Raw genomic sequence first — 12,948 nt, 5'->3', positions numbered from 1 at the left:
ACTTCAACTTTCTCTTGGCCACGCCGCACTGGTCTCCGCCTCCCCGTCCCGGCGACAGCCGCCTCTGGAATCTCCATTAGCGCCGCCGTCGCCTCCGTCATCAACACTGCAACCTGGACGCCTAGTCGTGGGCATGTCGTCGGCCTCGCGTCCATGGCGAAGCCTCGGCAAAAGAGTTCACTAGCACGCGCTCCCTCCCTCCCTCCCTCCCATGCCACCCCTTCGCCTCCATTGACCAACACGACCCAGCCAGAGCTCCACAAGGCAAGGAGATGTGCATGCTCCAGCCAGCAAACTAAGTTCTTTACAGTTCCAGAGCCGCGCCGCGCCGCGCCGCGCGCGACAATGGCCCTTGTCACGGGCGCCGTGGCACCCGCCGCCGCCTTCTACTACTCCCTCCTTCAGAGCTGCATGAGCTGCTTCCGGCAAGGCAGGTCCATCCACGGCAGCCTCATCACGTCCGCCTCCTACCCGGACCTGCACCTCAGCACCAAGCTCGTCATCTTCTACGCCAAGCACGGCGACGCGGCCGCCGCCCGCAGGGTGTTCGACGGAATGCCGCACCGGAGCGTCGTGTCCTGGACGGCCATGGTCTCCGGCTACTCCAGGAACGGCCGCCCGCGGGAGGCGCTCGAGCTGTTCGCGCTCATGTGCGCCTCCGGGGTCCGGCCGAACCAGTTCACCTACGGGAGCGTGGCCAGCGCGTGCTCGGCTTCCGGGTGCGTGAGGAGCGGGGAGCAGGTGCACGCGTGCGTGGCCAAGGGGAGGTTCGCGGGGGACATGTTCGTGCAGAGCGCCCTCATGGACATGCACCTCAGGTGCGGGTCCGTGGGCGACGCGAGGCGGCTGTTCACGGAGATGGAGAGGAAGGACGTGGTGTCTTGGAATGCCTTGCTCAGGGGTTTTGTGGAGCGTGGGCATTGCAGCGACGCTCTTGGGTTGGTATCATCGATGCTCAGAGAAGGTATGTGTTTCATCTGGCTATGTACTGCCATGAAATGTGTGCTTCCTTGGCTAGTTGGCTTATACACTGCTCTATGAACACCTCAGATCCATGCCATTTATTATGATTGTAATATTTCATGCCAATCCGTGCTATATCTGATTGATTATAATGTAATATGATACTAACCTTGAGGCTATCTAAACACTAAATCTGTTACACATTTCTGTGGTAACGTTGTCGTAGCACTTTCACTGCTATTTTCGACTGTCTAGTTTCTATTTGTGTCTTTTAGATGTGTCAGCTTAAATTTCTGTTATACTGTTGTTTATAATTCAGCATGCATTTATCCTTGGTTGATAGTCACTTACACGGAAAAAACTTGACAGAAATGCTGCCTGACCATTTCACATTTGGAAGCGCTCTAAAAGCCTGTGGAGCAGTCAGTGTGCTTGGTAATGTGGAGCTGATTCACACTTGCATAATAAAGTTGGGCTATTGGGGCGAAAAGGTTGTTATTGGATCACTTATTGATGCTTATGCGAAATGCCGGAGCATGAGCAGCGCACGAGTGATATATGACTCCATATGTGAACCAGACCTTGTGTCATCTACTGCGCTGATCAGTGGGTACTCCATGGATAAAAATCACACTGAAGATGCAATGGAGCTCTTCTGCAATATTCATCGTAGGGGTTTAAGGATTGATGGTGTTCTGCTAAGCTCCTTGCTTGGCCTTTGTGCTAATGTGGCATCTCTCAGCTTGGGGACTCAGATTCATGCTTATATGTGCAAGAAGCAGCCTATGGGTGACGTGGCATTGGACAATGCTCTAGTTGATATGTATGCAAAGGCTGGAGAATTTTCAGATGCCAGGCGTGCTTTTGATGAAATGCCCCATAGAAATGTGGTTTCATGGACTTCACTCATCACTGCCTATGGGAAAAATGGTTTTGGCGGGGATGCTATGAGCCTTTTCGATCGGATGCTGGAGGATGGTGTTAAGCCAAACGATGTGACATTCCTTTCTCTTCTGTCTGCGTGTGGCCATTCTGGTCTGATGAGCAGAGGAATGGAATATTTCACTTCTATGATGAGCAAGTATGGGATTGATCCAAGAGCGGAGCACTACAGTTCTGCTATCGACCTTCTTGGTCGCGGAGGTCAGTTAGAAGAGGCATGGAAGCTAGTTCAGAATTTGGATATTGAACCAAACTCATCAATGTTGGGCGCTATGCTTGGAGCTTGTAAAGCATATGGAAACATGCCTCTTGGTGAAACTGCAGCCAAGAATCTTTTCAGTATAGCTCCTGAGAGTTCTGTAAACTATGCTGTGCTTGCAAACATGTATGCAGAATCTAACTTATGGGAGGATGCTCGAAGTACAAGAAAATTGATGGCTGAAACATCTAGTGGAAAGGAAGCTGGTTGCAGTATCATCTAAAGATTGTGAATAAATTTCCTCTCCAAGATATTCAGACGATGGCAGTTTGCCACTGACAGATGGTACGCCTCCGCAACTTTGTATACTCTAAATGACTTTGGAATCTTTGCCCTTTTTGTTCAGCAGTGCAGGGTAAGTGCACATTGTGCTTAATGATAAAACTTTTGTATAGTTTGCTGATTTTTTATGATATCTGTTGGGTTACATTCCCTACGGATTCATATCTTTTAACTTTTGCCAACTGTAAAAGGTTTAGGTTTGCAAATGCATGTTTGACTCATAAGATCTTGTCAGTACTCTCAGTTACTCCATTTTATTGATTGGACAGTTACAGGATTATGGAGTCTTAAATCTTTTCTTTTACTTCATGCTGTCTTCATCAATTGGTACCTATAGTGGATAAACCAGCTTGTTATCCCCTTCTGTACATGACTATAGGATGATACCATGTTACCATGTTTTCTCACTCTACAGTGTCCATATATCTTTTGATGTGGATAAAAGTGTTGAGTATTTTTTTTCATATAGGTTTTCTTAGAACATTAGTTTTTCAAATTGGTGAATACTGAGTTATGACAGTCATCTGACCCTTCTTTTATATGTAGAAGCTGACAGTGCCAATATCATGGCCCTTATCTATTGTGTACACTTTGTTAGTGTTGAGTGAAGCAGACCTTGCAACATAAGTTGGTCAATGGAAAAATGTCTTATCATCTCTTGAGAAACTAAAGCCAACAGGTTTCAGTTACTCAATGAATAATTAAGTATGTTATCCAAACCATGTGCTATTGACTTACTTTTTTCGTTTACTTGGTTTATCTCACAAAATATTTGATGACTACCTCTGATCTAAACTGCAAACATTTAAAAAATATTGTTGAAAATGGCATGCCATTTTATCAGTATCATGTAGTAGTATGTCTTGACTGATACACCAAGTTTTCTCGGTCATGAAAGAATCATAGAACTGAAACTTCTTTTTTGTTTTTAGTTTGCATGCATTTGACGAGTGATTACTACTCTAGTTGTCATTATGCGGTTATTCCTTTTTTTCATATTATTTGCTTGCATGTTGCACCTGTTGATATTTATTAAGAAGATTAATTGAGCCTTCAAAATATTAAAGTTAGGGCTGTTAACAGCTAGCAACTTACAGTTCAAGTTTTTGTGTGGCACTTTTTAGGAACATGCCATAGTCTCTGCATCATCTTAAGAGTGTGGATTAAACTAGTGCACGGGTCACGAAGGATGGTCACCATTCATCCTTATCCCATGCCTATTTCTATCATAGTTTCTAACTGGTAGATTAGAGATCCTTAACTTCTGAAATACATCCTATCCCATCATAATATGCTCCCTGGATGCCTGATCCAAGACTTGCATGCATTCTTCAATTCTTGTCCATGCACGCAAGCCACAGAAGTCTCAAATACTGATCTTCAAGCACGTGCCAAAGTCTTCGGTCATCTGCTGGCTGCATTACATAAGAAAATAGTGCAGCTGTAAGGGCATGTACGTTTGTAGAGCCACTATACTAATATTGAGCAAAATGGCTTGCTTAGTGTTACTTATGTGCAACCTAAGCAACTGTACTATAAAGCAGGTTGTGAGTTCTAGTTCACCTCAAAAATCATCAAGGGTTGTGCAACCCCATCTTTGTAGCTAACATTGGTCATGCACAACATGGCTTACAGACTCATCTTTGGATTTGTCATTCCTCTTGTCCTACAATCCTCGTTAGTGTTATGCAATCCACCAGAGTTGAAGGTTGGCTTTTACCAATACACATGCCCATATGCAGAGGTCATCATTCGTGATGAGATGACCAGGATCATCTCCCACGTCCCAAGCCTCGCCGGCCCTCTGCTTCGCATGCACTTCCACGACTGTTTCGTGAATGTGTGCACACATCTTAGTCTGTTCTGTTTCAGTTGAGTCCAGAGGAGATGTCCTGAACTGTTTGTGCTCTGCAGGGTTGCGATGCTTCTATTCTGCTTGATAGCCTACCAGGGTTACCATCTGAAAAGGAATCGATACCGAACCTTAGCCTACGAGGTTTCGGCACAATTGACCTTGTCAAGGCAAAGCTGGAGCAAGCCTGCCCTGGAGTGGTCTCCTGTGCTGATATCCTAGCTCTTGTGGCAAGGGATGTTGTAGTACTAGTAAGTACTAGCAGTTCTGTTCATTAATATCAGTTCATTCTTCAAGTAAGAGAAGCAGGCCAACAATGGTGGCAAAAACCACACAGTTTTGACTGCCTTCACTTAGTTTGATTGTCTTTTATGTATTTACTTTCATTTTCACTATGCAACAGACCCATGGGCCTTATTGGGATGTCCCAACTGGGCGGAGAGATGGGATGAGTTCAGTGAAGGATGACGCTTTGAACAACCTACCTCCACCCTTTTTCGACGCCACTCGTAACCTGTACCAGTTCTTCATCCCCAAGGGCCTTGATGCCAAGGATCAGGTGGTACTGCTAGGTATATTCTATTCTTCAGGAACTAAACTCGATGCATTATCTAGTAAACTACTGCATCCTGCCTAGTTTTTGTAGCCTATGCTCCTTTTTTCTGTAGTTTACTCAACTTTGCTGATCCCAACAAATCTCTAGTAGTATTCCCCGATAAAGGTGCTTGTAAGCAAGGTAAGGTATGCATGTACCAAGTCAACGGAGATGGGAAAAGCAAAACTATGTGGTTTTCACTTTTCAGCCCTAGTAATACTGCATGATACAAAACCAGGGTTCCCTTTGTTCTTGAAAAAATAAAGCACATCTTTTATAAAAATTAAACATTCTTTGCTATTTCATCACAATATTCATTTTGCACATGTAGAAGAAAGGGAGAAGAAAACCTCTGTAGCTTACAACTGACTAGGAATGTCCTTGCAATTTATAAAATTCTCACATCTACAAAAATATATACCACAACCCTCTGAATTTTTAGTTCTGCGATTCAGACTCGATATGTATGGAACCATGGAAACTCACATATAATATCTCTTGTCCATGCATCAACAGGGAGCCACACCCTCGGGACCTCCCACTGCTCGTCCTTCTCAGACAGGTTGTACAACTTCAGCGGCACGCTCATGCCCGACCCGTCGCTGGACAGGCAGTATGTCCCGCGCCTGAAGTCCAAGTGTGCGCCCAGCGACACTAGGACGCTGGTGGAGATGGACCCGGGGAGCTTCAGGACGTTCGACGCGAGCTACTACCGGGTCGTTGCCAAGGGGAGGGCGCTCTTCACCTCCGACGAGACGCTCATGCTGGATCCCTTCGCCAGGGACTACGTCTTGCGCCAGGCGGCCGTGGCAGCACAAGGGGCATACCCGGCAGAGTTCTTCGCGGACTTCGCAGCGTCCATGGTGAAGATGGGAAACATGCAGGTACTCACCGGCGAACATGGGCAGGTCAGGAGGCGCTGCGCCGCCGTGAACCAGATGTACATGTAGCTTGCTCCGTCTGTGTGATTGTCAACTCGTAAATTGTCGAATGCTTATAGTGGTTAATTTCTGGGTGCGTAGGATTAGTACGGTGTCTTACGCGCGATACATTGTGTGTATTACTAGTAACACTGTATTTCTTCATTTGTATGGCTGTTTTCTATCGAACATATGTATTGTTATTATGATTGATGTCTTCAAATAAAGTGTTTGCTTGGTTCGCCTCACAGAGAGAATTTCTTTTCTTTAAGAAAATACAACACAGGGAACTGGACTTGTTCTCTTCTTCTCCGTGGGCTGCACACACACAGTTCAGGAAACTTGAGGCTGGGATGTACTAGCTGGCCGTAACTTGTCTGGCAATTGGCAACCTTTACTTTGTGCATTGCATATATCCTAGCTAAATGCTAATGGGTGAAGTATAACAACTCATTAAGCTAGCTCCACATGCGCGGACCACACCATCCACTCGTCAACTTCTTCAAGCTTGTCTCGCACTCCATTGTGCACCTCCTTTCCAGCTCTTTGGTCATATCCTGTAATTGTTACAGTTGTGGTGAAAAGCAGGCAGGGAATTTACAAAATAATCCAGGCAGCTGAAAATTAGCAAAAGCGGGTGATTTTGTATTCTTGTTGGCTCGAAACTTTTATCCTTTTTCTTATGCACCACCTTTCTCTGCTCGCCCAATGAAATCGTCCCAAGTTACCAACCAAAAGAAGAAGAATATGACCTACACCAAACCGCGAAGAAAACATAGCTGGTTAGCTTGGCATCTCGGTCGCTTTCTGTTCCTTCCGCTTTCATCAACGAATCATCTCGTACGTACGCGCGCCAAGAAACGGTACTAAAACCTCTGCAACGTATAAGCGCAGACAGACGTACACCACCATGCGTGCCATGCACACAGACGGTGATCAGTGATCACAAACCAACCGAGCGTACACGCGCGCCGCCACCGCCATGTCGGTGCCACACCCGACCGCCGGCGGCCGCTTCCTCCGCCCGCTCCCGGCGGAGCGGCCGCACCTGACGCGCTGCACGAAGCTTATCTGCTCCGCCTTCCTCACCGCCCTTCTCCTCGCCGGCGTGATCCTCTTCGTCGCCTACCTAGCCGTGCGTCCGCACAGGCCGCGCTTCCACGTCGCCTCCCTCACCGCCGCCGGCCTCCAGCAGCCCGGCGGCGCGGTGGTACTCTCCGGCCGGCTCTCCATCCGCAACCCGAACCAGGACGTGGCCTTCTTCTACGACCGGCTCGACATGTCAGTGCGCTACCGCGCGTACGGCGACGTCGTCAAGGACCACGACCTCAACGGGGCGATGCCCATGTACCAGCCGCCCAAGACCACGTCGGACCTCGCGTTCGAGGGCGTGGCCGTGCCGGCAGGCCCCGCCGCGGCGGACATGGCGGCAGCGGCGGCCAAGGAGGGAGGAGGCGTGGTGGCGCTGACGGTGAAGGTCCGGTCCAGGATCCGGTCCAAGGTGGCCTTCTGGGGGTCCCACTGGCACCCGCTCCACGTGGCCTGCGATGTGGCACTGGGGCCTGACGGGCAGCTGCTGCCCGAGGGCCAGCAGAAGCGCTGCAGCATAGACTTTGTCTAGATGTAAATACACGAATGTTGTACGTACTCGTTTGATTTCACAAGAATGGGCTGTTAGAGCATCTCTAACAGAGCCCGTAAATCTCGTCGGAACTAAAATTTTTCAGTGGATTTACGGGTTCGGGCCAAAACGCGCGCAGATCAGCGCCCGAATACATGGGTCGACCCGTAAACGAAGTTCGGGGGCCCGAGAAATCGAGCGGACGCCCCGTATTAAAAGAGTTTGCGGAGGGGAGTTCGGTTCGCAAACCCTAATCCCCTCCGCCGTTCCTCTCCCTCCTCCGCCGCTAGTCGCTAGCTCCGACGAGCAATCCACGTACAACGAGCAACCGATCCGAAGCCCGCCGCCCCGCGATGGCTTCCCGTGGAGGATCCGGCGGCCGTGCCGCGGGATTGGGCGGCGGCGACTCACCGCCGCATCCGCCTGTCTTCCGCACCGACGCGGAGCGGCGGAAGTGGAACAAGAGCGAGGGCGCTCGGAAGAGGAGCGCTCGCCGGTGGACGAACTGGGGGCTCACGCCCCCCAGGGAAGCTCGCTCCCTACGGCCCCGCCGGCGAGGGCTCCTCCTCCGGCCAGTCGAGCCGCGCACCGCGGCTGCCCATGGCGGAGAGCGAGGAGGAGGACGACCTCGTCCCCGCGCGCTCGTCGACCATCTCCGCCGGGGACTACGTCCACGGCAGCGACGAGGAGGAGGCCGTCCTCGCTCAGGCGAAGGCGATTAGCGACGCGGAGGCTCGGCAGCGCTTCCGCCGGGAGGAAGCTGACGCCGTCCGCCAGGTCAGGGAGTACGAGGCGGCCCGCCGGGAAGCCCGCGTCCGCCGCGTCAAGCTCGAAATAGTCGAGCTTGACAAGGACGGCGCGTGAAGATCTTCCACGCCGCCGACCATCTCCGCCAGCACCGGCACCGCCGCGCGCCATAGGTCATATAGGCCGCATTTTGCTTAGCTAGGTTGCGCTTGCCGGTGTACCACTAATTACGTTTTCAATTTCAAGAACTATGTGTATGTATGCTCAATCGGAGCATCTATGTCATCTAGAACTATGATCATCGCTAAATTTTACCCGCGCCATTTCGAATTCGCGAGTTCAGTTCCATTATACGGTTTCTATTCTGCACCCACTGAACTCGGTGTTTTCAGTTTGCGTTTTTTCGGGCTCTGTTAGAGATGCTCTTATTCCTAGAACCATTTTCCATTGGAGGTCACAACTGCAGTGTGCAGTCTCTACAACAGAATTATCTCCAGTTAGAAACTAGCATCCATTCATCCATCCATTCTACACAACTACACCCAGTGCATCCATTCGAAACTCTACGACCAAGACACACCGGCACTGAGGCGTTTACAGCGAGCGAGTCGATATATACAGAATATTACGCGCTGATGAGCACGTCTCAGCAGACTAGAAAACATGCCACAACAACAACCACCTGAGGGTTTCCATACAGCAACTGCCAGGTCATCAGCCTTGGTCGAAAGCGTCATAGGTAGATGTCCAAATGCATACGTTCGGCGCCTTCCTCGTTCGGTACTGCAGCATATGGCAGGTACATTTGGGCCGGGAATTCTCCAAGCCTTCGTCCAGTCATTGACTATCCACTCTTATGTGCTAGCACCAGAGCACTGATTTACTGAATGGTATTTCAGTAAACTAAACTTTCCAGTGCCATCACAATGACCCTAGAAATAATAAGCAAGATAAACGAAGTCATTATCACTTGTGGAAAGTACATGTATGGCATATGCAACAAAACACAAAAGCGTAAACGTATTACTAGTGGAAAGTGCATACTATCAGCACAGCCCCAACACGGAAAATAGATATGCAATTCAGGCAATATGTATAGTAGAAGGGAGCAACACATAGGGATCATACCATTTTATTTCATCCAATCTCGAGCACAAACGAGAGCTTCGATCGTCTTGATGCTCAATGTGCTGTGGTGCTTTGGAATTACCGGCCCGCTGCTACTGAACGCTGCTTCCGATTGAACAGCAGAAGCTGGCATAGCTAATATGTCCTGTGCCATAGCTGCTAGCGTTGGGTACTTCGTGGTGTGGTTCATCCACCAGTTTAAAATGTCGAAATCGTCCTTCCGTGGAACTAGACCATCTTCAAGGTAGTCATCGAGCTCTGTAGATATCTGACAACTTGCTTGTTCATTCAGATGCTGATCCCAATCATCTAACAGATCATCGGCGTCCAAAGCCGCACTATCTGAAGCAGCGCTTGGTCGATCCATAGGATTGCAGTATTCATTGAACAGTTCCCGGACTGTTTCGCGGATTTCAGATAAGTAACTCTCTGAATTCGTGCCAAAAGCTCGTTTCAGCCGGAAATCAATGAAGCTGATTTTGAATCTAGGATCCAGAACAACAGGTATTGACAACCACAAGTATGAATTTTGCCAATACCCATGGAACGCTTCCTGCATCTCCATAACCAGTCTAGAGATTTCTCCTAGACCGTTCGATGCTTCTTCTTGCAGAACTGTCCTCACTTTCCAAACCTCATTGAAATATACATTTGCTGTGACAGAGCTAGGGCAAGAAATAACTTCAATGACACGATAAAATGTCCTCAAAACCTTGCAAATAGAGTCAGCAACACTCATATCTTCTGGATTCAGCACATTTTCAGAAGGAAACGACTTCTTGAACTGCAAAAGTACTTCAAGCCTAAAATAAAATCTGTGCCACCACTTAGCATCTTCTTGTGGACACTTCAAACTCATATGTGAAATGACTTCCATAAGCTGTTGTTGGGCTGATGGTGAGGATGCACGTGCCACAAAAAAATCCATTGCTGCATCACCAACAAGGCGAAGTATATCTGCTTGCCCTTGAGAAACAACACTATTTAAGACGTCATCCAGACAAGCAACGTTATATAGAATGCCTCTGATAGGAAGGCACTTCTTCTCCATGAGCATTTCCTTTAGCTGAACCGTGTTTGCATTGTTCCTAACATCACCAACAGAAGTCAAGCTCAAAATCTTATGGTCAAGATTCCAGTCTCTAATTGCATCCCAGATGACGTTGTATGATCCACTCTCTGATTCCGAGACAGCAGCTTCCTTGCAATGTATTATTCTTTCCAAATTAGTAGGTGAGGACCAAAACATGCCAAACTTGATTATTACTCTGTGAACTTTCCAGTCTGCACCAATAAAATGTGCTGTCAAACAGAGGTAATTTACTGTTGCCTCGGGTCCATCAGGAGTCCAGATGCTTGCTGACAGAGACACACGTCGGGCTGAAAGTGTAATTATATCCTTAAGATTTAGCTTTTCCTTTTGAAATAAAGCAGTGCAATGTTCCTCCATAACATCTTGAGAAACTGCATCAACCATAGGGTTGAGGTTCTTTATGAATCTTCTCATTTCTTCATGCTCCACAACTGAAAAAGGATAACCATGTAAGATTATCATCTTGGCTAACTCCTGATAAGCTGTTCCTTTATCAAACTTCCTGGCGCTCGTGTCAGTCGAAATGTTGACGAATGAAGTCTTTTCTTTCTTCACGCTTGTACCGTCAGATGCTGGTGGGAACTGATGCGCTGGCACCATTTGAATAGGACGTATTATAGGAGCTGTTTCACCCGAGCTACTAGTCCTGAAGAGCTTGCTAGAGTATTCTGCAATCTGAACCTTCCCATTCGTCAAGGCAGGCGAGAGCTCATCCTGCACCCTGGACTTTAAAGTAGGTGCACTCGAAGGGTGAAACTGAATCTTCTGATGATTGTGGGCACCTCCACGCCGTCCTGGACATGTTAGAAGGTGCCGGCTCAGATGGCTTCTCCCTCCAAACTTATTTGCGCTGAGACGTTTTTGGCAGTGGATGCAATCCGCAGCCTGGAGTTTCCCCTCGACGTAGACGGGCACAAACTCCTTCCACACCTTGGACTTGAATCTGCTGGGAATCACTGAACCTATGTCGTCAAGCGTCTCCGAAATGATCGCATTGACCGGATCAATAGGTGAAACTGGACTGTGTTCGTTCACCGAAACTGCGGAGAAAAACGTGCCAGAGTTCAGTTGCTTTGAAAATGTCATATCTATGTATCCTAGGATTACACCATGCAAACTAACAGAGAGCTACTAGTGAACTCAGCCCAACATGGTTTACAAGGGAAAACAGTGGAACGTACCATAGGGGAAGTAGGAATCCTTCTGCTGCCGCCTCTCGGCCGACTCGGGCTTGCCGGGGCAGATCTTCTGGTGCCGCCACAGGTGGCTGGTCCCGTTGGAGTCCTTGCAGCTGAGGCGGTTGTGGCAGTAGAGGCACTCGGCGAACTGGACCTTCCCGTTGAGGAAGATGGGCTTGTACTCCTCCCAGACCTTGGACCTCTTCTTGTGCTTGTACCGGAACGCGCTCGGATGAACCGCGGCAGCGCTGTGGACCCCGTCGTACGCCACCTCCACCTTCATGCCGCCGCCCACCTCGTGCTCGTCGGGGTACTCCACGACGTGCTGGATCATGGAATGCTCCATGGCTAGCTGCACAGTGGATACGAAACAAAATGGAACTTAGTTTCTGCTGCTAGTACACATTAAGCACGGATAGAACATACAAATCGCGCAGCAAAACAGCTAAAAAAACTACACGATCTGCATGTACATAGCACACGGAATTCAGACGAAAATTCAAGAAAATTTTCCCCTAAATCCTACACATTTGAGGTGGGGAAATACTAGTGGATCGCATCAATTGCGGCTCCCAGAGGAGCCCAAGTCATCAAAATACGCATGTACGCGACCCAGATCAAAGAATTTCTGAAGGAAATCCGGTAGAAATCGAGTTACCTGAGATGGGGAAGAACCCTGGCCTGGCCTGGGGGAACCTCGCGGCGGGGGCCGGGGAGGAGAATCTGGGCACGATTAGGGCATCGAGTTGGATCTGCGGGCGGGCGGCGGGTTGGGTAGACCCTGTTCGTCGATTTGGGCCGGGTCAAGGGCTCGTTTGACCTGGATGGGCTCAAGTGGGCTCGTCCGTGACGGTCTCTGGGCTTGTAGCGAGCCTGGTTTGTTGCGTCTCTCATTCGATCCATAAATTGCGTCTCTCGCGCCTCATTTTTTTAAATCGCTTCCCATCTTTCATTTTTGTACTGTAGAAAAAAATAGTGAACTTAATTGCGAGGAAAAATATAGTACAGTAGTTTTTTCTTTGCTTTTCTTTAACTTTTTTTTTTGCTCTTTGCTGCCGCAACATCATAGGGTAAACATCCGAAAAACTAGGGATATAAAGCATGTACATGAACTAGCTAGTTGAGGATTTACACAGAAATTATAGCAAAGACGAAGAACTCGCCGATAAAATAATAAAACAGACACGCCAAACACATACTAGGTCGAGAGATCATCTTTATCGCTCTCTACAGCAAATGGCGTTTGATGCCAGGTCAAAAAAATTCAAGTCATTGACTCTTTTTTTTCAGGAGTTCAAGTCATCAACCCATCATCTACTCTTATCAGCTAGCACAGGTGCAGTGATTTACTAGGTATTGTTTCAGTGA

At 48.4% G+C, this 12,948-nt stretch overlaps 3 protein-coding genes across 10 annotated transcripts; 2 read left to right on the top strand and 1 right to left on the bottom strand.

Moving 5' to 3' along the window:
* Nucleotides 1–27: 27 nt before the first annotated feature.
* On the top strand, nt 28–6,061 carry LOC127336064 (peroxidase 1). Of its 7 annotated transcripts, none has more exons than XM_051362831.2 (5): nt 2,312–2,449; nt 4,189–4,286; nt 4,361–4,549; nt 4,702–4,870; nt 5,410–6,061. In XM_051362831.2, exons 2-5 carry the CDS (start codon nt 4,209–4,211, stop codon nt 5,841–5,843), a joined length of 870 nt encoding a protein of 289 aa, XP_051218791.1. In that variant the 5' UTR covers nt 2,312–2,449; nt 4,189–4,208; the 3' UTR covers nt 5,844–6,061. The 7 variants fall into 7 exon arrangements, with proteins under 7 accessions (XP_051218787.1, XP_051218785.1, XP_051218786.1 ...); XM_051362830.2 differs by lacking the exon at nt 2,312–2,449 and adding an exon at nt 2,997–3,151; XM_051362827.2 differs by lacking the exons at nt 4,189–4,286; nt 4,702–4,870; nt 5,410–6,061 and adding exons at nt 28–964; nt 2,996–3,151 and having other exon boundaries at nt 1,333–2,449; nt 4,361–4,493.
* Nucleotides 6,062–6,719: 658 nt separating this feature from the next.
* LOC127336066 (uncharacterized) lies at nt 6,720–7,484 on the top strand. The gene has a single exon (XM_051362832.2). The coding sequence runs from the start codon at nt 6,796–6,798 to the stop codon at nt 7,432–7,434; it is 639 nt and encodes a 212-aa protein (XP_051218792.1). The 5' UTR covers nt 6,720–6,795; the 3' UTR covers nt 7,435–7,484.
* Nucleotides 7,485–8,649: 1,165 nt separating this feature from the next.
* LOC127336068 (zinc finger BED domain-containing protein RICESLEEPER 1) lies at nt 8,650–12,376 on the bottom strand. Of its 2 annotated transcripts, none has more exons than XM_071826759.1 (4): nt 12,239–12,376; nt 11,584–11,932; nt 9,310–11,442; nt 8,650–9,113 (listed from the first exon to the last, which is right to left on the bottom strand). In XM_071826759.1, exons 2-3 carry the CDS (start codon nt 11,924–11,926, stop codon nt 9,314–9,316), a joined length of 2,472 nt encoding a protein of 823 aa, XP_071682860.1. In that variant the 5' UTR covers nt 11,927–11,932; nt 12,239–12,376; the 3' UTR covers nt 8,650–9,113; nt 9,310–9,313. The 2 variants fall into 2 exon arrangements, with proteins under 2 accessions (XP_071682860.1, XP_051218793.1); XM_051362833.2 differs by having other exon boundaries at nt 11,584–11,928; nt 12,239–12,352.
* Nucleotides 12,377–12,948: the final 572 nt, after the last annotated feature.

The sequence above is a fragment of the Lolium perenne genome, chromosome 2 (assembly GCF_019359855.2).
Source record: "Lolium perenne isolate Kyuss_39 chromosome 2, Kyuss_2.0, whole genome shotgun sequence".
In the NCBI taxonomy this organism is placed as follows: domain Eukaryota; kingdom Viridiplantae; phylum Streptophyta; class Magnoliopsida; order Poales; family Poaceae; genus Lolium; species Lolium perenne.
This window is presented reverse-complemented; position numbering and strand designations above follow the sequence as displayed.

Excerpts from the sequence above, each read along its gene's own strand:
- LOC127336066 (XM_051362832.2), top strand. The coding sequence starts at position 6,796 with ATGTCGGTGCCACACCCGACCGCCGGCGGCCGCTTCCTCCGCCCGCTC.
- LOC127336068 (XM_071826759.1), bottom strand. The coding sequence starts at position 11,926 with ATGGAGCATTCCATGATCCAGCACGTCGTGGAGTACCCCGACGAGCAC. Across the intron at positions 11,443-11,583 it reads GGATTCCTACTTCCCCTATG|TTTCGGTGAACGAACACAGT; the intron begins GTACGTTCCACT and ends TTTTCTCCGCAG.
- LOC127336064 (XM_051362826.2), top strand. The coding sequence starts at position 154 with ATGGCGAAGCCTCGGCAAAAGAGTTCACTAGCACGCGCTCCCTCCCTC. Across the intron at positions 965-1,332 it reads ATCATCGATGCTCAGAGAAG|AAATGCTGCCTGACCATTTC; the intron begins GTATGTGTTTCA and ends AAAACTTGACAG.